The sequence below is a fragment of the Lissotriton vulgaris genome, chromosome 11 (genome assembly GCF_964263255.1).
Source record: "Lissotriton vulgaris chromosome 11, aLisVul1.2, whole genome shotgun sequence".
NCBI lineage: Eukaryota > Metazoa > Chordata > Amphibia > Caudata > Salamandridae > Lissotriton > Lissotriton vulgaris.
The window spans coordinates 119,281,253-119,303,837 of NC_141699.1; the positions used below are offsets into that span (position 1 = coordinate 119,281,253).

The following is a 22,585-nucleotide window of genomic DNA, read 5'->3' on the forward strand; positions in this document are numbered from 1 at the left end:
AATGTCGCTTAACAATGGGGCATATTACCAAGCAATAGCGATAATTATCGCTATTGCTTGGTTAGAGACAAAAATTTACAGCTGAGCTGCGGCGATTTTTACCGCAAATAAACCTTAGTATTACCAAGGTTTATCGCAAATGCGATAAAAATCGCCGCAATGCATGAATATCGCTGAAAAGTCAGCGATATTCATGCATTAGCGAGCTAATGCTCTTAGCCATGTTATCCACCTCCCATTGGATAACATGGCTAAGAACAGCTCTGGGTAGGCCTTAGCTTTTGCAGATAATCGCGCTTAGCGCGAATATCTCCAAAAGTTGGTAATAGGAGATAGCGATGTTAGCGACTGTTTTCAGTCGCTAACATCTTGGCACGCCCACTTTGCATGTCATTAGTGATAAATATCACTGACATGTAAAGTGGGGCCCAAGATGGTCGCTATCTCCTACTAGCTGTCGCTAACTGGTGTTAGCGACAGCTAGGTAATAGGGAGATAATTTTATCTCCGCTTTCTTGGCTTTTAAAGCCAAAAAAGCGGAGATAAACCCCCTTGATAATATGCCCCAATATTTCTCCAATTATTTTTCTCTGGAACGCCCCATTTGCATCTCATTAGAGATGTAAGGGGAAGCGTAGAGAAAAAGGGTGCCAACATGCGAATTTGCGTGTTAGCACCCTGTTGCTGATAGGGAGATAAATCGCTTGATAATATGCCCCTTAATGCAGTGAAAGGACAGAAGTCTGCACCATCACCACTCACTATTTCACCTGGCTTCGTTGTGTGCGACATCTGTTCCCGTGGTGATGGTCACCGCTGCGGTTGGGTATCTTCTAAGCTGCTCACCATATAGACACTGTTGCATATCTGTGTGACTGCACATTGTGCCCAGCTCTATTGCCACTACCTTATACTGCTTGACTGATGTGTGGGAACCCAGGCTGCATCTGCAGGGGTCTACAACCTTTTCAGTAGAGAGAGCGACTTCTAACCTATGAAAACCATCTTGAACCACTGCCTAACCTATGGATCTGATAACAACACAAAAGTCCAAGCCACTTAAATGCTGCCCCTAGAGCACCCACTCCTGCTGCAGCCAGCACACATCATTAATGATAGAAGAGATGAATTGGGGAAGGTTTGACTGTGTAGTTCCCATTGACCAGTTTTTTCCCGTCACTCTTCTTTTAGAATCATCTGTGAGAATTGACTGTATGATTGAGTTTAACGTTTCTTTATCATGCAGTACATGGGGCAGCACTTCTTTCATTACAGCCCAAAATACTTTCATTATGTGTCTAAGTTCCCTAAGATACATTAGTTCATGTCTAGAAACTGGCTCTGACCTCATGATTCAACATTAATAATAGATGTATGCAGGTTTCATAGTGCTGTGCAGCCAAAGATACCTTTGTGGCCATACCTACAACATCTGTGAGTACATCTGAGCCCAAGATGAAACACAAAGTAATGACTGAAGAGATTGTTTTTAGGATGTCAAATAATATTAAAGAACAAAACTGAGAAGAGGAAGTAGGAAAGAAAGAAAAAGGAAAAGACAGAAAGGGGAGAAAGAAGGAAGGGAAAAAGAAGAAGTAAAGTGAAAAGGGAACTAAGGAACAGAAGAGAGGGAAGAGGTGCAGGAGGAATGAACAGTAGGAGACTGGAAGGAGGGAGGGTGGAAGGGAAGGGAAGGATTGGAAGAAAAGATGAAAGGTAAAGAAGGGATGAAGAAAGGAGAGGAAGGAAAAAGAAAAAAGTGGCAAAGGAAAGTAAAAACTGAACAAATAAGAGAAGAAATTGAAAAAGCAGAGAAGGGGGAAATGAAAGATTGATCAGGAGACAGACAGGAAAGAATGATCAGAGTTTAGCGAAATATGAAAGTGTAAAGATAGAACAAAATAACGAGACTGAAAGTGGGAGAAAAAGCAAGAAAACATAAGAGAAGAAAAACAGCGAGAAAGAAAGAGAAGAAACAAGAAAAAGAGAAACAAAAAGAGCTAGAAAGATTTAAATAAAGTTTATCTCTTGTCCAAACGTTTTACTACCATTGCCTTTGAGGAAATAAAGGGGCATATTACCAAGGGCCCTTATCGCCGCTTTAACAGGACTTTTTCCCGCTAAAGCGGCGATAATTTTATCTCCCAATTACCAAGCTGTCGCTAACACCAGTTAGCGACAGCTTTGTAGGTGATAGCGGGCATTTTGGGGCCCGCTTTGCATGTCTGCGATATTTATGGCTAATGGCATGAAAAGTGGGCGTGCCAAAATGTTAGCGACTGGAAACAGTCGCTAACATCGCTATCGCCTATGATCAACACAGGCGTAGCTTTGGAAATATTCGCCAAAAGCTAACACCTGCCCTGGCCAGTTCTTAGCCATGTTATCCAATGGGAGGTGGATAACATGGCTAAGAGCATTGTCACGCTAATGCGTGAATATCGCTGTATTGACAGCGATATTCACGCACTTCGCCTGATTTTTATCGCTTTTGAGATAAACCTTGCTAACAGCAAGTTATCTCAGTGATAAAAACAGGTGAAGGGTGGCGATAAAAATATTACTGCTAACCCTACTTAGCGATAAATATCGCTGTAGGTTGGTAATATGCCCCAAAGTTCTCACTTGAGAAGAATCATCATGGATGCCATATTGTTTTTTGAGGTGAAGGCTTTCAAACTGCGTGCTGTAATTCAATGCGTCTATTTGATGTTTATTCAAGGGGACTTATCAAACAGCATCGTGGCATTGTTTATTTAAGAAGAGGGATGGCTGCCTCGTGCTCTTGCACAGTCTCCTTTCCCAGCCTCACAGCTGCACATTCCCAGACTGGAGTGCAGGGCCGGACTGGGAACCCAAAGCCACCCTGGCAAATTTTATCAGACCATCCCCCATACAGTGCATAGCAAGCGAGCGCAGCAAGCGAGCCTGACCACTACAAAGTGGCTTGAGGGCGTTCTCTCCCCAAGAAAATGTGGGAAATAATGGCAAAAATGCTGCAATTTACAGCACAATTTTCATTATATATTCAATTGTATTAGTTTTTAAAGCATAGTAAATGATGACCTTACAGTGCATCAGGATACGGCAATCGTTATTAGCGCTACTCAATGAGTCCCTCACTATCTCCCTCCAACGGTGCCTATCATCTCTCCATAGCCCCTCTCTCACAAGTATTTAGTTTGTTTTTTTAGTGCTTTTCATACCAGTGTTGTGTGTCGAAGCATTTCATATCATGCACACATACAGAGACAATGAAGTATACATGCATAAATCAGTGTATAAAAATATTACATAAGACAAAGGGGACTACAAGGTTTAGGATTCACATGTCATCCATACTGGTAGGAGTTTTTTAAGAGTGCTTGGTGTGGGGATGCACAAATTCAGGATTCAAAACGTATCACAGTGGTTGGATTTACTAATAAGAATGTATTTCTGCCTGAACAAACCCATTTTAGTAACATTATGATAATGAAAGACTGGGAAAAAACATAACTTCCTAACCTAGATTTCGATTGTAACTTATGAACTGTACAGAAACAAAAGGATCTCTGTTGCAAAAACAGTAACCCACTGAACTTTGCACATAAAATATTGTTCTGTGATCTGTATAGTACACTCTCTTTGCAGCGGGCATATAAACCCTCTGCGCTAACTTAGAAGAGTCAAAACTACCACTAGACAGGACGTGAAATAGCTCGACACCAATTTAACTCCTGAGGAGGTATCTAGGGCGAATGGTGCATTACAATCTGGGAAAGCCATGGACCTGAGTGGCCTCCCAATTGAACTTTACAAAACTGTCTCCGCGACGATAGCTCCGTTTCTCGTCCGAATGTATGACGAAGGTGTCACTCGAGGGGTCCTGCCTGAAACGCAGAGACTGGTAAATATTGTCGTTATACATAAAAAGGGCAACCCCCCGGAGCGCTGCTGTTCATATAGACCTATACCTCTTCTTAACCCAGAGGTTAAGATATTAGCCAAAATTTTGGCTCTCCGCCTTTTGCCAAATCTCCACAAATTGATTCACAAACACCGCACTCAATCTCTGTTGCCTCTTCGGGTTACTCGGTAGAGCTTCCACCATCAGGAAGATTCTGTGATTATGTCTCTAGACGCCAAGATGGCCTTCAACATGATAGAATGGCCCTTCTTGTTTGCCTCACTCGAGAGACACGGATTTGGTGAGCGGTTTTTATCCTGAGTGCGTCTCCTTTATTCAAAACCCCTGGCCCTGATTACGGTTAACAGTGGCAGGTCTACAATCTTTTAATTGGGAAAGGGTACACGACAGGGCTGCCCCCTGTCACCAATGTTGTTTGCTTTAGCTTTACAACCCTTGGCCCTATGGATCAGGGGAGACCCCCTTATTCGGAGACTTAATAGGTCGCCAGAGTGGTCGGATACAATTTCCCTCTACGCCGACAATGTCCTCCTTTACGTAGCCAGGCCCCGATTCTCGATCCAAGGTGTATTACATATTTTTGCCCTCTTCCAAAAATATTCCAGTTACGTCATCAACTGGGATAAATCTTTGGTACATGTTTTAAGCGGGGACCCCACTGTTCTCCCCATGGGTTGTGATGCCACCATAGTCACAGGCGGTTTCCAATATCTGGGCATATATATTACGAGAGACGCAGAGATTTTCTACCAACGGAATCTCCTACCTCCTTTACATCGTCTTCGGACCGATGTACAACATTGGAAAACACTACCTCTTACGTTGTTAGGTAGAGCTGCCCTTTAAAAAATGATGGCACTTCCCTGCTTCCTTTACGCCTTACAGAATACACCATATTCAATCCCACTTCACTATTTTCAGTCGGTTGATTCCGAAGTGCGCACTCTACTTTGGAATAATGGCACGCCCGAATCTCTCTTAACAAACTCACAAAAAGCTGGTATGATGGGGTATTGCCTTGCCGGCCATCATACTGTACTATTGGGCCTCACAGTTAGTGGTCCTTAATCATTGGACACATCGTCCCATTACAGACCCAGCATACAGAATAGACAGATATAAGATGGTTGCTGGCATTCACCTGAGGGCCCTATATGAAGGGACGAGATACGCACCTAAATTTACGCCGACTTCTACCACGGTTTCCATCTGGCACACGGCCTTAGGCTGGAAGGGTAAGATTACGCGGGTCACTCCACTACTGGAGTCTTGATAGTTGGGTATGCTTTCAAAACAGCAGGGATTTGACAAATGGGACCTGATTGGTCTCACTACAGTTGGGGACCTGTGGGCAAAGGACAGGGTTGTCCTGTTTGATGAGCTAAAAACACAGTACCAGTTGCACGAGGGGGAAACATTTAGATATCTTCAGGCAAGAAGTGCATTATATAAAGTAATTCCCAAGGGCTCCGACCAACCTGTTTCCTCCAGCAATGCGTCCTTCCACATGGGGCAAGCCCCACAAAAAGTGACGCACCGGCGGCGTAAAAGTGACGCACGGCCTCATAAATGAGGCCCTAAGATCGGTTCGATGTCCTTCCGGGTCAGCGGGTCAGCACAGCCTATGTGTTCTCTGACCCCAGTGGCACTCACTCCTTTGTAGGCTGTTTCCTTGGAAGATCCTTACATACCCAATGCAGTTCCTGCCCCCGTTTCCTTCTCTTAGGGAATGACCAATGAGGGAGACTGTCAGACAACTAATACGATAGTTTTCGTTTTATTTACATATTTTGCCATTTGTACTGGTAACCTTGCAGTGAGAAATGTCATTTAAAATTAAAGCAGCTTCATTGATTTCAGTACTATGAACTCTAATGTGATACATGTATTACCCGTATCACCAATATTGTATTACTAATCTCTCCTCCTTGTAGTTCATTGAACTTTTCTGCATTTCCTAAGGAGGGCTTTTGGGGCCATATTATCAAGAAAGGGCGATACATTATCGCCACATTTATCGGCAGGAAACTGTCGCTAAAGTGGCAATAATGGGCTTGATAATATGCCCTTGTGAATTTCCATAGAAGCCCAGGTTCTGGTGTTAACCTGGGCTTCTATGGGAATTCACAAGGGCATATTATCAAGCCCATTATCGCCGCTTTAGCGGCAGTTTCCTGCCGATAAAAGCAGCGATAATGTATCGCCCTTTCTTGATAATATGGCCCTTAGTTATTTTGTCATCCCTGCGGCGACAATGGCCCTAGCACCGGCTTTGAGGTTCATGAGCTAAACATGCCTTGGAGACTATTTATTTATTTAAGCGATTTGTAGAGCACGCAAATACCCTTGGGTGTCTCAACAATGAGTCAAGCTTTTGGAATCATATTTGTTTGCAATTAGTGGGGGGAAATGTTCCACGCTGAGGATGCCGCACATTTTACTTCATAATATGGGTGTGGAGGATAGGAAAGTGCATGAGAGCTGCAGGGGCGGAGGAAGAAGGTACTGATGTGTTTCAGACAACCTTAAAAAAATGGAAGAGTTCAAGAGTGCTTGGAAAGGTTTTACTTTATAGCGTTGTTTGAAAATGGTTCTCCAAAACTGGCGAGTTTTGTCAATCTCTAATCAGAGGACTTCTATTAATTCTCTCATCCTGGAGCAACTCTTAGTAACAATCCTAGGATAAAAGAGTCCAGTGATTTAGCTGAAGGAGTTGGATACACTGCAAACTGTGTTAAATACACAAGGCTACCTCCTGAACGACAACCTTATGTCTGTACACGTTTAGGTCAACTTTACTCCTATGCACCAGCGCCGGAATGCCACTGGGGGCACTGTTCAGGCTTTGTGAATTGACTTTCATTCATTCATTCATTCATTCATTATGTGATTAAGGATGATACCAAGGGAGAACTAATAGCACATACTTATGAAGGATCCTTGACTAAAACCAGGGTAACCAACAATAACCTGAAACTTAAATGTTGCCCTTGGTAATTCTGAACAAATTGCCAACAATGTATTCTGTTTGGCTATAATTGCTACCTGTAGGAAGTGTGATAGAAAAGGACATTTTTGTTCTGTGTCTAAGGAGATAACTACCAAGTGAGGGATTCAATTGAACCCTTAGAAGAAAGCTTGAGTGCAACGGTTATTTAAATTAAAAGTAATAGTGGGAATATAATCTTACCAAATTGTGATCTAACATTAAATGGTAGAGCATTAGTAGTCCCGGTGGACTCATGTTTATGTTCTCTGTTCACCTTTATCTGTAACAATTCTTTTGAAGAGACATTCCCCAAGAGGTGGCGTGTCTTTGCCTACACTTATATCAGACCGGGTGGGTATAGCGGAGTTCCCATTCTGCAGGAAGGAATGTTTGTCATGGGCAAATCCCTCAGTGGGAGATCCACCGTGGGGAAAGGGTACAGCTTCAAAAAATGATTCTAGCCTACTCTGATGCAGACATCAAAAAGAGCTTGGCGTTAAGCTTGATGCCAATAAACTGGACCCGGTGTGGTTGGTGGAGATACCCTTATCCAATGCTGACATGTGCGTAGCATACCCTGAGAGTTGCTCTAAAAATCCCAGGTTTCCCAAGAATTGTGAACACTGCAAAAAGTTAAGAGACAGAGCAGTCCCTGTAGCTCGCATAGTCCATCCTATACACCACAGGGCAGATTTACAAGCCCCTTCCGCCTCTTTTGCGCCGCCGTTGCTTCACTTTTGTGACGCAGCGGCGGCACAAAAGATGCGCCATGGTGCGGGCTATTTACAACGTGACGCATCTGGGAGATGCGTCACGTTGTTAAGCCCTGCGCCTTAAGGAGGCGTTCTGGTGCAGGGGGGTGGGCGTTCCGGCGCAGGAACGCCTCCTAAAAGTGGCTGAGTGAAATCTACAAGATTTCACTCAGTCACTTTTAGGACCATGCTGCGTCAAAACCCTGCGCCTGCTTGAAGCAGGCGTAAGGCTTGACGCAGCATTAGTAGAATGGGCCCCCCAGAGCATTGCTGGAGCTGCGTCGCGCATGTGACGCAACTCCAGCATTGCGATACCTTTACAGCACAGATGCGTGACGCATCTGTGCCTTTTTTGCCCCATGGTGCGCCGCATTGTAAATGCGGCGCATCATGGGTGGCGGAGGCATGGCGCACAATTACTGGCACATCCCTGCTAATTTGCATAGATGCGCCAGTAATTGTAAATATGTCCCCACATACTTGGAGAACCCTTAGAGGTGGAATCACAAACAATCATGGAGGCATTGATTGAGAACAGAGGGACATATTATCAAGGGGGGCGATAGGCAATTTTCGCCGCTTTAGCAGCCGTTTTTGGCCGCTAAGTAGCGATAATACTATCGCCCTATTAGCAAGCTGTCGCTAACAGCAGTTAGCGACAGCTTGTAGGCGATAGCGAGCGGTTAGGGGCCCGCTTTGCATGTCAGCGATACTTATCGCTAATGACATGCAAAGTGGGCGTACCCAACCTGTTAGCGACTGAAAGCAGTCGCTAACATCGCTATTGCCTATTAGCAAGGCAGGCGTAGCGATGGAAATATTTGCGCTAAGCGCGAATATCTCCAAAAACTAACATCTGCTCAGACCAGTTCTTAGCCATTATATCCAATTGGAGGTGGATATAATGGCTAAGACCCTGTTAGCGACAATGTGTGAATATCGCTGTATTCTCAGCGATATTCACGGATTTTGCCGCCATCGCCGGGAATTTTATCGCTTTTGAGATAAACGTTGCTAATAGCACGTTATCTGAGCGATAAAATCCTGTGATGCGCGGCGATAAAAAAATTGCAGATAAATATCGCTATTTGTTGATAATATGCCCCAGAGTGTGTTCATAGTGGTGGTTTTGGCTAAGAAGACGGGGGAGCAGATTTCCGTGTGTGTGTCAAGTGGAAATGCTGAGTACGGTTTGTATTGTTGAATGTTTAGTGTGATACACTTGTCCTCATCCTACCACCAAATTGGTCTGCCACCACTCACCTCTTTTATTACCACCTCAGGTTCTTTTAAGTCCAGTTTGGATTGACTTCCGCTGCAGTCGTTTTCCAGAGCATCACACAGAAAAGTCTGGAAAGGTATTCTAACATATAGATTTTTTAAGACAATATCCTACAGTAGGGTGCAGCCACATGAAAGCCTCCTAAAGCAGGGTCTGAAAAGCGGAAAGGTGCCGGTCTCACATTACAGAGGCATAAGCGCCAAATTGTGATGGCAGTGATGGGATCTGATCTGGGTCACACCATATCCAAGGATAGCACTAGACCAAACGTTGCTTTCTTGGATGGAATATATGGTCATTTCAGAATGGAGTAATACATGGAGAGCCTCTTAGAAGAGATGAGCGGCAGGTTCTAGAAGGGGCAGTTATTATCTCCTTTGAGGATAAGGCCCCATGGTGAGGCTATTGCTGCGTGTGGCTACATGTGGCCCGATTCACACACGTAAACTGAGACGGAAGCCTAACTTTACGACTTTCGGTATTCATAAACGGCATTTACGGGTCGTAAAGTTAGACTTTCGTCTGAGTTTACCTTTGTGAATCGGGCCCTTCAGGTATTGGACATTGCCTCTTTAACATCATTAGGTGGGAGCAGGAAATGGAATGGCTGGACCAAAGTGTGAGAGCTGCTATAATTAGAGTCTTGAACTTGTAGCCCTGGCACATCAGTTCCTGAGGGAAAGGTCAGTTGATCGTCCATCCCAGAGGCTCCATTGAAGGTGTGCAAGGCGCACAGAATGTAAACGAAGGACTCAGGCCCGAGAACCCCAGGAGTCAGAAGATTATTTCAAGAGCTGGGTGAGCCTTCAAGGGAGAGACGGACGAAGGCTACGGCCAAATGAACCCGTAGGCCTGGGGGCTCTAACGCTTGAGATTTTTGGTTTATACTTAACTGTTGGTTGATAAATTACTCTTTTTTGATCAACGATCTGTGGGGGGGGGGAGTGTACTTTCAGTGCTTTCGCCACTTGCCCCTACTCCCTCTGCACCATTTCTGGTTCCACAGATCTGTCTCTGAAGTTCTGGATTTCTGGATTTGAGACGCCTGACTATCCATTGTTTGGACCAATTCTGCGCCTTGTGCTGATGGTACATAAGGGCTTATTTACAAGTCCCTTGCGTCGCAGGTGCGTCACTTTTAATATGGCAAAAAGTGATGCACCAGCGGCGCAAGGTGCTTGTAAATAAGCCCCATACTTTTTGGGATGCTCGTTATTAAAATATTTTACAAACAAAAAAGGTAGCCCTTTCCTGTAGTCAGGTTGCTGCACCTTAATTAAGATCCCCTGTTTCAGGTGACCTGGCTCTGGGCAGCAGAGCTCAGCGGTGTTGGCCTATTTAACACCTGAGTAACCCCGAAAGATGTAGACACTGCGGGCCGATTCACAGAACTAACTTAAGACAAAATCCTAAACTTACTACTTTTGGTATTCACAGAAGTTAGATTATTGTCTTAAGACAGACTTAAGACAGACTTAAGACAAAATCCTAACTTAAGTCTGTCTTAAGACAAACTTAAGACAAAATCCTAACTTCTGTGAATACCAAAAGTAGTAAGTTTAGGATTTTGTCTTAATTTAGTTCTGTGAATCGGGCCCGATATGAACATTCTTGGGGTTCTGGATGTTGGGGTTTATTGACACCAAGGGAGATGAAGCCAAATTGTGGGTTCCAGGCACAAGCCCCCACTGATGCGAGGTGGAAAGAGGGCATGAACATATGCATGGAAGCGGAAAGCGTGGGGTAAGGAGGCAGGGGTGGCCCCAAGAAATTTGACAGTGTTTGGGGAAAATGGAGAGCCTACCATGGACTTGATGCACTACAGGGTGACCCTGCAAACTGTGGGGCCCCTGGCTGAGCCCCATCCTGCCACTGGACGCTCCAGAGTGGGGGAACTGAGGGAAGAGATGTGGACAAGGCCATGGAGCGATGGGACATATGGAAAGGGTCAGGTAGGTTGGTCACTTCCATACGTATCCTGATAGCTATCCGAGGGTACTGTATGCATTGTTTTGAGCCATTGAAACCAATACAAAGATTGATTTGAAAAAAACTATTTTGCTACCAAGCATCCTAATAGCTGCACACTCTTTTGCAGATGCTGCGAGGTCCATGATAGCTGTTATAGACAAGCTAAAAAACATCCCAGCTGTGGAGCCATCGTGGATAACCCCTATACTGAGAACTACAGCCATTCATGCTCTGGGACCACCATCACCTGCAGCAGTATGTATAGTTATCTCAATTTACCATGATATTTCAGATCTTCACACTGTCCCTTATCTCTTCTATACCTGTAGCCGTAAGCGCTACAACCCCAATTTACTCTGCTTTTCTTGTATTCGTTTATTTACCGCCCTCTTTTCCGTTCTTAGACGTGCAGATGTTTGTCCTACAACAATTATTAGCTTCTGTTTCTGTATTGGTTTGTTCACACTACCTCAAACCCTCCTATATTTGTATTGACATGCACTTCAACCTTTACTTACCCTACTATCCCTTAAATCCGTATAAACCTGTAGCAGAGACAATCTCACCTCTATTTTCCGGGCTATTGCTGCATCAGTTTGTCCATGTAATCCGTTAATTATTCTAAGCACTTCACAATATGGCCCATAATCACGGTTCACCCGGTTATTTGAGTATTGCTTTACCAGCTTGCCCAATATTCAGGGACTGGGTAGCAGACATGGCGCTCGTAGACGCTTGGCGGGAAACTCATTGGGAAGAGACAAGTTTCACTTTCTGGTCAGCAGCTGACCTTTGGAGACCTCCATCAGTACCTATAGAGGGAGGAACCAGTGTGCTCCCTCGGGAGGAGGTCTACCTGCACACCCACCTCGCTTGCAAGATTACATCCAACCGCAGGGCCTGATTTATGAGGTTAGACCGTAGAGCAGCACCGCAGGCCTCCCTGCCGCTCTGACCTACAGCAAAAGAAAAGGACAGAATGCGTCATGTATACGAGATGTGGCGCATTCCTGTCCTTTTCCCCTGCGCCGGCCCACAATGGACTGCCGTGCGCCAGCGCATGCACCTTTGCACCATGGGTTCCTCCATTGAGGGGATGATTACTTTTGTGCAGGAAGGGAAATCTTTCTGCGCAAAAACAATCACAAGAGGCTTCTTTCCTTTTTCTATGTGTGCTGCACACATACAAAAAGGAAAAACAAGAAGAAATAAAGATATTTCTCCTCGTTGTGCCTCCCTTACGCCTGGGAAGGAGTACGTTTTTGTTGCTGCCTCAGAGTTACGATTGCTTGTAAATCTGGGTCAGTGTTAAAAAGCCATGGATGTTGCTGGGAGCACCCCCAGCAACACCCACTCCTTGCTACTTTAACACAGAAAACTGCATTAAAGGGGACAATATTTACGAGGCAGCATTAAGCCAAAAAACCAAGGAACGTCACAAAATGTGATGTTCCGGAACCGCAAGGGGCCCCATAAATGAGGCCCAGAATATCTTGATGGTCCCATCAGATGGGAGGAGCTGCTCTCATCTTTGAGCTGTTAGTGGAAGCTTTTAGGAGCTGAAAGGTCATTAGTGGGTGCAAGTTGGGGAAGATGCCTTGAAGGCTCACGCTGTTTGCTAACAACATCACTGTGTCTCTGTCGTAGCCCTGGCATCCATGCCCCACTGGTTAGAGGACATAATCACTCAGGACCTGATTCACAACGGCCAACTTACACTCTTCTGGGAGTTCACTATTTTTTTGTTATTCACAAACTTCAACTTTAATTTTAATAATAGTAATTTTACGACTCCAAAGACTCCGCACTCGTGGCAGAGACTACGAGGCAGATTTACAAGAAACTGACACAGCTGTAGAGATGCGTCAGTTTCCCTGCACCAGCCTGCAAAACCCTTGTGCACCATGGATGCGCTGTACACCATGGCGCAAGGATTGACAGATGCAACAGAATCTGTTGGTGCAAAAGGTACGCATTGTGTGGAGTCGTGTCGCAAGCATGGTGCAACTTCAGCAATGCACAGGGAAGCTTATTCTCACTACACTGCGTCACTCCTTACGCCTGCTTCAAGTAGGTAAAGTGTGTTGACGCAGTGGCGTCCTAGAAGTTGCGCAGTGAAATCTTGTAGATTCCACTGCGTCACTTCTCCCTAGAGCCGTCACATTGTAAAATGGCCCCATTGTTTATGCCGCTGCTGCGTCACAAAAGTGAGGCAATGGTGGCGCAAAAGTGTTGCAAGAGGCTTATAAAGCTGCCTCTACTACATAAAGAGATAGACCTGTCCTATCTTTTTATGCGTGGTGTTCTCCGTACCAACTGCCGAATCTCCACCGCCGCAAAATTACTATTAGTAAAATTAAACTGGTAGTTTGTGATTATCAAAAAATTGTAAACGTACACAAAAGAGTACGTTTACCCCGTATTGAATCAGTCCCAAACTGTGCAATATCACATTTTAAAATGAATCTCACTAAGTCTAAAGCTCTCCTGCTCAACCCGCCTTCATCCCTGGCTGGGGCTCTATGAAAATGTTTCCTTGATGCAAGGGATCCTGAGTCAGTGGCATACCAACATGCACGACTAACTCCAACCATGCCACAGGCCATAGAGCTCAACTATTCCCCTCTGCTCAGAGCTGAGACAGACTCTCCAAAGGCGGCATATGATTCACTTTTCCTGGTTAAGTTGGGTGGCCACTAATTTGATGAAGGTTTCCCATATTGGTTTACCGGTTCCAGGTGATCCCATTGTCTCTTCCACTCATGCTACTAAATTAGGCGGTCAATAACAAGTTTGTCTGGCAAGTAAGAGCCAGAGTCTGGCTAACGAGCTGCTCTATCGTTGCCCTGTGCAGGGGGTCCGGTGCTTTCGCACCTGAGGACCTGTGTTCAGACTACACAGCTCTACTGTATGGTTGAGTGGGAGAAAATAAAACGACAAATTAGAGGTAGTGTGGATGTATGGATGGGATGAGGGGAAGCGAGGATGGACGAATGGGTGAAGTGAAAGGATTACTGGATAGATGGATGGAGTAAAATAATAAATGGATGGCTGAGTGAAAGAATCGATGAGTGAAAGGATGGATGGGTGAGTGAAAGGATGAATGAGTGAAAAAATGGACAGATGAGTGCAAGGTGGATTTTATTGATAAATGGTTGAAAGGGTGGATGGATAGATGAGTGAGAGAATGGATGAGTGAAAGGGAGGGTGGATAGATGAAAGGGTGGATGAGTGAAAGAATGGATGGATGTGGAAAAGGGAGTGAGAATGGATGGATGGATGAGTGAAAGCATGAAAGCCTGGATGGATGAGTGAGTAGATATATGGATGAGGGAGTGTGAGTGAGTGAGTGTGTGATTGAGTGGATGGATGAGTGAAAGAGTAAACGGATGGATGGATGAGTGGAAGGATGAGTGAAAGGGTGGATGAATGAATCAGTGAAAGGGTGGATGGATGGATCAGTGAAAGGGAGGATGGGTCGAGTGAAATGGTGGATGGATAGGTGGATGGAGTGAAAGTGTAGATGATGGATGGATTAGTGAAAGGGTGGATTGAGAGATGGATGAGTAAACGAGTGGACAGATAGATAGAGTTTTAATATTCACCGCATAAACACAGAATATCAGGTACTTCAAGTTAACGAATAAAAGATTGGTGATGTATGCATAGCATCAGCTTTCTTAATTAGCTGCTTGCATTTTAGTGTCACATATGAGGCATGTCAATGTCACACATCTGAATAAAAAAACATTGGCAGCTATGGGAAAGGCAGACGAAGGCCATGCCCATGTTGAGATGCTATGACTTTTCAGATGTGGCTTTACATTTCACAATTTGTAGATACCAAAGGAAAAGCAGACAGTGACCTTCAAAAAGGGGATTTGCATCGGCCATTAGAGATGCGGATATGGGGTTACAACACAGACTCAGCTACTGGCAGGTGCAGCCAATCTTTGCAGCAAAGTTGGTTTTGCAGCACATCTTTCTTACAGGAGGTTCAGGGAAAGATTCTAGATATGATGTTTTTTCTTTGGCAGACACATGGAGGAAGTCCTTCAGGGTATCATGACAAATTCAGCTTAACAGCACACGTCAGAATCCCAATTTGAACTCAAAATCTTGATTGCCCCTTACTCGAGATTTCCTCTAATCACGAAATGAGGGTTATTGTAGCAGCACTGTCACCATTTTTTGCTGTTGGGGATCACAGTATTTCAAGGTAATGTCCAGCCACAAGGCATGACCTGGGCTTTCTGAAGAGCTGAATGTCATAATATCATTTGCAAAAATGTCTTTGTGTACTACTTATCATTTGCAAACATATTTGAGTGTAGATGGTCTATTATTAGCTCCACTGGGGCAATAGTTTTGTAAACAACGTTTCTGTCGACCCATATTTCTCTGACAATATTCTGGTACCACACCCTCTGAAGCTTGGGAAAGAAAGCTGGGTGCCCATCACCCAGTCCTACCGTGGACCATCAGTTGTAGATGGATTCCTGGCAGGCAGGTGCCTCTGAAAAGCTGAGAGGATTGGGAGTGTGAGTCACAGGTATCTCAATACTTGATTCCATCCTACTTAGGGCCTCATTTATGAAAAGTGAAGCATCGCTGCGTGAAAACAGCGATGGGTCACTTTTCATTGCGCACTCCTTGCGACACCAATGATGCGTCATATTTACAGTATGACGCATCATTGTGCAAGGAGTTACAGATACATCAGTATTTCTGACGTATCTGTATGGCGCAAAAGTGATGCATTGCTGGAGTGAGTCACAAAAGTGACGGAACTCCAGCAATGTGTCCTTTCACATGGGGCAAGCCCATGTGAAAGGGCTTGCGTCAGTCTTACGCCTGCTGTGAGGCAGGCGTAAGAAATTGACGCATTTGCGTCCTAGAAGTGGCGCAGGGAAATCGTATAGATTTCACTGTGTCACTTCTATGACCTTTTCTTGCGTCAGAACTCCCCCTGCATACATTATACCTGGCGAAGGTATAATGTAGCGCAGGGGTTTACAAAGTGACGCATCTACCTAGATGCGTCACTTTGTAAATTTGGTGCAACAAGGCACATTTTTTAGGCTGCTGGTGTGTCGCAAAAAGTGACGCACCGGCGGCGTAAAAGTGACGCACGGCCTCATAAATAAGGCCCTTAGGGCTAGATGTAGGTAAAATAGATTTACCGATTTTAAATTACCGAATTTTACCAATTCGGTAATTAAAAATCGGTAAATCTATGGGGTCGACATGTAGGTATTCCAGATGTGCTGGAATACCGAATCGGATGATTTCGGTATTTACCGATTCGGTAAATACCGAATCGGTAAAGCCCATTCATTCCTATGGGCTTTGAAGCCCATAGGAATGAATGGGCATTACCGATTCGGTATTTACCGAATCGGTAAATACCGAATTCACAAGGGTGCAGGGGGCGTCACTTTGACACCCTCTGGCACCCCCAAAACAGGCTTGGATGCCATGTGGCAGGCATACATGCCCTAAGGGCAGGTCTGCCTGTCACATGGCATAGGTGTGCATGCACACATGTGCATGCACACCGGAATCGGTATTTTACCATCAAATTGGATTTGATGGTAAAATACCGATTCGGTAAGGCTCCTGGGACTCTGAAGAGTCCCACCTACATATGGGTGGCTCAGATTCGGTAAATTTACCGATTTTTTATTTTACCGAATCGGTAAAATTACCGAATCGGTAATTATACCGATTCGGTAAAATAAAGCCCCCTACATCTACATGCCAATCACCTATTTACCGATCGGTAACGGCCGAAAATACCGATTTTCGGCCGTTACCGACCGACCTACGTCGGGCCCTTAGTATTTAAGGGCCAGATGTAGGTAAGTAACATTTACCGAATCTTAATTACCGAAAATTACCGAATTTTACCGATTCGGTAATTAAGATTCGGTAAATGTGAGGGGTTGGTATGTAGGGAATCCAGATGTTCCCTTTTACCGAATCGGTAAAATTCGGTATTTACCGATTCGGTATTTACCGAATCGGTATTTGCTATTGAATCCTATGGGCCTTGAAGCCCATAGGATTCAATATCAAATACCGATTCGGTATTTACCGAATCGGTAAATACCGAATTTTGCAAGGGTGCAGGGGGTGTCACTTTGACACCCTCTGGCACCCCTGTTTTAGGCTTGTGTGCCATGTGGCACACATACATGCCCTAAGGGCATGTATGTGTGCCACATGGCACAGGTGTACATGCACAGATGTGCATGTACACCTGAATCGGTATTTTACCATGCAATTGTATTGCATGGTAAAATACCGATTTTCAAAGCCCTGTGTCAATGTTAAAATTGGCACCAACATACCAAACATGCATTTTCGGTAATTTTACCGACCGGTATATTTACCGATTCGGTAAAATATACAGAATCGGTAATTTTACCGATTCTGTAATTTTACTGAATCTGTATAATTACCGATTCGGTAAAATTAACGAAAATGCATGTTTTTTATCCCCCTACATCTCCATGGCCATTTACCGGTCGGTAACGGCCGAATTCGGCCGTTACCGGCCGGTAAATGGCCAAAATCTCCCACCTACATCTGGCCCCAAGCCCCTAGATCTGCCTAACCCTTTTTGGTAACACAAACCTCTTCACAACGTCTTTTCTTCTATCTCCAGGTAAGAACAACGCTTGTGAGGCGTTTATCTGTGACTGCGACCGCAATGCGGCCAATTGCTTCTCCAAGGCTGGCTACAACTCTGCGTACAAGAACGTGGACAAAAAGAAACACTGCCATTAGGGTCACAAAGGAGCAGGACCTGCCCGGGCATGCACACCTCACATCTTTTGCGTCAAGAAAAAGGGCAACCAAGGTCTGCAGGTGGCCCCAGGATTTATCAGGAGCTAGAAGGAATGCTTTCCATCGCTGGACATGTATTCTACAAGTTTGCTCTATACCACATCTTTATGCGAAAGTGACATTTTGAATATCATTCCATCTCATGTTGTGTATTCACCATGCAGCAAAATAATACAGAAGGTCCCAACACTTACTTTAAAGTTTCTTCCTGCTTCACGCTTAACGTATCAAGAATTATCCGTATGAACAAAAAACATTTAATGACAATACTTTTTCACAGATACAGGGGGCGTCATTTATGAGAAATGACGCATCGCTGCGTGAAAACAGCGATGCGTCACTTCTCAGTGCCCCGTCCTTGCAACATTCCTGATGCGTCATATTTACTGTATGACGCATCATGTCGCAAGGAATTACAGATACGTCAGTATTTCTGATGTATCTGTAAGCGCAAAAGTGACGCATTGCTGGAGTGTGTCACAAAAGTGACACAACTCCAGCAATGCGTCCTTTCACATGGGCAAGCCCCGTGTGAAAGGGCCTGCGTCAGTCTTACGCCTGCTATGAGGCAGGCGCAAGATTTTGACGCAACGGCGTCCTAAAAGTGACGCAGTGAAATCTCATAGATTTCACTGCGTCACTTCTACGACCCTTTCTTGCGTCAATACGCCCCCTTGCATACATTATACCTGGCACAGGTATAATGTGGTGCAAGGGTTTACAAAATGACGCATCTACCTAGATGTGTCACTTTGTAAATATGGCGCAACAAGGCGCATTTTTTACGCCACTGGTGCGTCACAAAAAGTGATGCATGGGCGGCGTAAAAGTGGCGCAGAGCCTCATAAATGAGGCCCAGGGAAAGTCTGGGCCTGGTATCGCATGCACATGTATCCAGCACATGTATCCAGGCCTTGCAGGCTTTCACTGAAGGACACAAAGGTGTGAGAAGCAGGGGCGTGGCTGGGTCAGTAAGGTTAGGGGGAGTGTAAGCCTTAGATTTCCCATCAATCACGCTGGCATTTCTTGTTAAAATACAGTAGAAGAAGTAGGATACGAGGGGGGCTTAAGAGGCAGTGGAAAGCGAGAGGAGTGCGGATTGTTAGGGGTACTTAAAACACAATTGTTTTGAAACTGACCAAACTTTAAGGCAGAGTTAAAAAAGAGTGTGTGTGTTTTTGTCTGTGTGCATGTAAAATCCGGAATGAAATCCGACAGACACGTGACCATACCTGACTGAAAGCACCTGTACCCAACTATTTACTACAGAATACACTTTTTGGGCGGGTGTACCACCCCACACCCTTCCCCTGAAGCTACGCCCCTTGAGGGAAGTTGAGGTCAGACTTGGACTTTGACCAAGGGACCACGTGGACCACGGGAAGGTGTTACCTGAGATGCACATGGTGTGCCCATGGATACAAAGGTCACTGCTTCTCATTCTAGATGTTCCACTCACTCATTTGGAGTGAGGCTTGAAGCTGCTGTGCCTGGAGGTCGGCGTGCTGCAAATGTGCCAGACTCTATGAGCCGAAGGTGTCATCGGTGATTATGTGAGGATGGGATGGTAATTGATAGATGCAGAGGTTTTGTAAGGCAGTGCAGTGCAGGTGTCCATATACATGCAGATATGTGTATGGCATTTAGAGACTGTGATGTCGGACCCTATATCAGAAGTATACTGGGTTATTTAGAGCCAAGAATACATAATCGGTGCAGAAACATCCAGGTGCAAATAGCATTAGCACCCAGTGCAGAGTATGTTTTTATACCTGGTTGTAACCTGGGTTATAAGTAGAGAGAAATCACACACACGAAAACATTTTCACCAGTCTTGCCCCTCGTTATCCCCTCACTCTTTTGTGAAGGCAATTACTACCAGTTACAAGCTGGCGGCACCTTTCTGCTCTTCATTGTTAGGCCTTCATTGATAGTGATTGAGATTGTATTTCTCTCTACTCAAGCTCTCTAATTACACTACACATCACAGAAGCATGTACACATTCATCATAACACACCAATTAGCCATTGGAATGCTCCATTTCTGCAAATTTCATTAATCCTATATAAATGCACGTTCATACGTACATGATATCAAAATCATTTCATAATCTGTATCACTCCTAATATTAGTCTGTACAATTTCAAGCTTATATTTCATTATTTAATAGCTATAACACCTATGTTTATTATGTATTAGATTTTATCCATAACACTTTTCAATAGTACTATGCCATGATTCATCTCCCACATATCATATCCCGTTTTATATGTATTAGTGTACAAATGTGCATGTATACTTATCCTTTATGTTTAGACACACTCTTTTACAGTGCTTCTACTACTCTTGTTTCTTTTTCATAATATTTCTAACTAATGTGTGCAATATATCATCTCCAAATTAGTGTTGTCAATTCTGGTTTTAATCCTGTATATGTTTTTTTAAGGTTCACGCTCTATCGATGATCATAAACACTAGAATTGCATTCCACTCTAACAGTTATGTCACAGTTCTACGTAGTCCATCTGGAGCCACGAGGGTTCCATCTTGTCTAATTCGCAAGACCCTACAATAAGCTAACTGGATTTTACATGCAACAAACAGAAAATTGGAGCCTATCATCAAGTGAATTTTCAGATGTTCAACTGTTTTTGTACTTTTAATTTTAAACAGCATGAACCAGATTTTTTTAAAAGAAAAAGAAATTAAAAGTCAACCAATTTGAAACGGAACCTCATCTTGCTGTCTGAATCCCCTCTAAAAGCATATAAGAAATAAGGGGAAATGCAGATGTAAAGAAGCTACTCTAAAATGTTAAAACATCACACTTGCATTTAAGGAGCCGTCAACTTCCCTGTCACATTGTGCCTTGTAGGAGCAGTTGCTGCAGCGCTCCAGTTCTGTTCTGGCTCATGTGAGGTGATCTCTGAACACTTCTGGCGTGTTTGGTCCGTTTTTTCACTGAAAAGTCATTTTTTCAGTAACAGTTTGATTTCAGATAGAGAGTGGAAAGTTTAAAAATACCTCAAGGTATAATCAAAGAATTCCTTTATTTGTAGGGTACCTGGGGTATAGGTTAAAAAAATTGGCAGGTTTCTTTTTTAATCCAATTGTTCAGTCAACCCTAATAAGTCAAAGCCAACATGTTTCGGCTAATGCTCTCACCTGACTTGATTTTCCATATCTGAAGGATATCCTTACTCTGGGTGGTTCCTGGGCGGTGGTCTGTGAAGTGGTTCTATTTAGATGCACAAGCAGTGTATGATCCTTGACGCAAGTGTGACTATAGGACGACACCATGCTCCAGACGTACATGACCCATGAACAACCCAGTGTATCCTTAAGTGATGGGAGAGCAAGTCAGGTGACAACATTAGGCCTCACGTATGTGCATGGTATGCATGCTTAATGCAGGCAGGGATACACAATATATAGCCCTGGTGAAAGCCCCAGAGCAGGAAGGGGCTAAAAATGTGGGCTGAAACATGTTAGATTTGACGTGTTAGGGTTGACTGAACAATTGGATTCAACAAGAGCCCTGAAAGAAAATGTTATCCAGCAAAATTGTATCTAGGAATTCCCATCCTTTTGGTTGAGTCCCCCCTGGTGATACCACCCTACCAGGGTTTGGATAGGTGCCCTTGATGAAGCATGTCACAATAAAGTGTGTGAGGCATCTATTTCAATATCTTTTGATACCTGGGTGTACCTAGGAAGTAGTATTCCAGTTGGTCAGTCACCCTGCTTCTCTTGTTTTGCAGTTTACCTTTGTGTGATAATAGTGATTTTGGGAGAATGCAACTGGGTAGATTTTTTCTCGCTCTCTCTCTGTGAAGATACAATTTAATTTCACTCATAGTTTTGACGTGAATTAAAGTGTTTTCTGGCAGAACGTTTGTGGATATTCAATTCTTTCACACTTATTTTTCTCAGACAACTGCAAACATGCCATAACTGCTGGTCTAATGACCCAGTAATGGAAAAAAGAAATCTGCAAATGTACCAACCCACAGTCTTTTTATGTGATCTATTCACCTAATTTCAGTACTACAGCAGAATGCAGTTTGTGCCAGAAAATGCCCCAGGGGACTCTCAGGACTGCAAAGGAAGGACATTAGCCTGAGAGGAAGAATGCGTAGTGACCTCCGAAAGCAGATGTACAAGGAGACAGGAGCGCAAAGGTAGCCGGTCAATGGGCACTTTCACCTGGGACAGCGCTGCCCACTCCTAAGGACTCCCGCTGACTATTCCAGGGAGAGGAGGAGGCTGTTTCATACAACCGCAGTGACATCAACATTGAGGACCGGTGCACTCCTGACTTGTTTGCTGTAACGGATGGATTTGGTGTCTTTTACAACATCGACATTAAAACAGTCATTCCGTAGGCACTTGAGGACACCATCAACGTTGAAACATTCAAAGTGAAGCTTTAGGCCTTTAACTTTGAAGCATAAATCTTCTAAGGTGAGGAAACTAGTGTAATATTCTGTATCTCTGATAAGATTTCCGCTGCGTTTTTCTCCTCCAGTCATTGTAATCCCTACAGATGTCCTGGTTCGGACTCCTCTAGAGCATCTGGAATGCCAAACAGATCACAAGGTGCTTAGGAGTTTCACGTCTCCGCTGGGAAGAGTTACACCGCACATCAGACCCTAGAAGTGTGGTATCTTCTCCAACGGATCTCTTTGACCTCCCAGTAAATTTGGCAAGCCCCCCCCATGTCCCCTAATAGGAACAGGTGCTTCCTACCATTGATCCAATGATGGGGCCATTGTCGTAGCAGAAAAAGAGAACTCCAACTCCTCCTAGGCATACTGACACGGATACA

General features: G+C 44.3%; 1 protein-coding gene across 1 annotated transcript in view; it reads left to right on the forward strand.

The window, feature by feature from the left end:
* The window catches only part of LOC147679104 (phospholipase A2, minor isoenzyme-like), a 37,859-nt gene extending 16,213 nt beyond the window's left edge, over positions 1-21,646 (forward strand). The window contains exons 3-5 of the mRNA XM_086942867.1: positions 11,032-11,159; positions 17,575-18,978; positions 21,264-21,646. Coding sequence (XP_086798993.1) covers positions 11,032-11,159; positions 17,575-17,696 — 250 coding nt within the window. The 3' untranslated portion in view covers positions 17,697-18,978; positions 21,264-21,646. The remainder of the gene's footprint in view (positions 1-11,031; positions 11,160-17,574; positions 18,979-21,263) is intronic.
* The last annotated feature ends 939 nt before the right edge of the window (positions 21,647-22,585 follow it).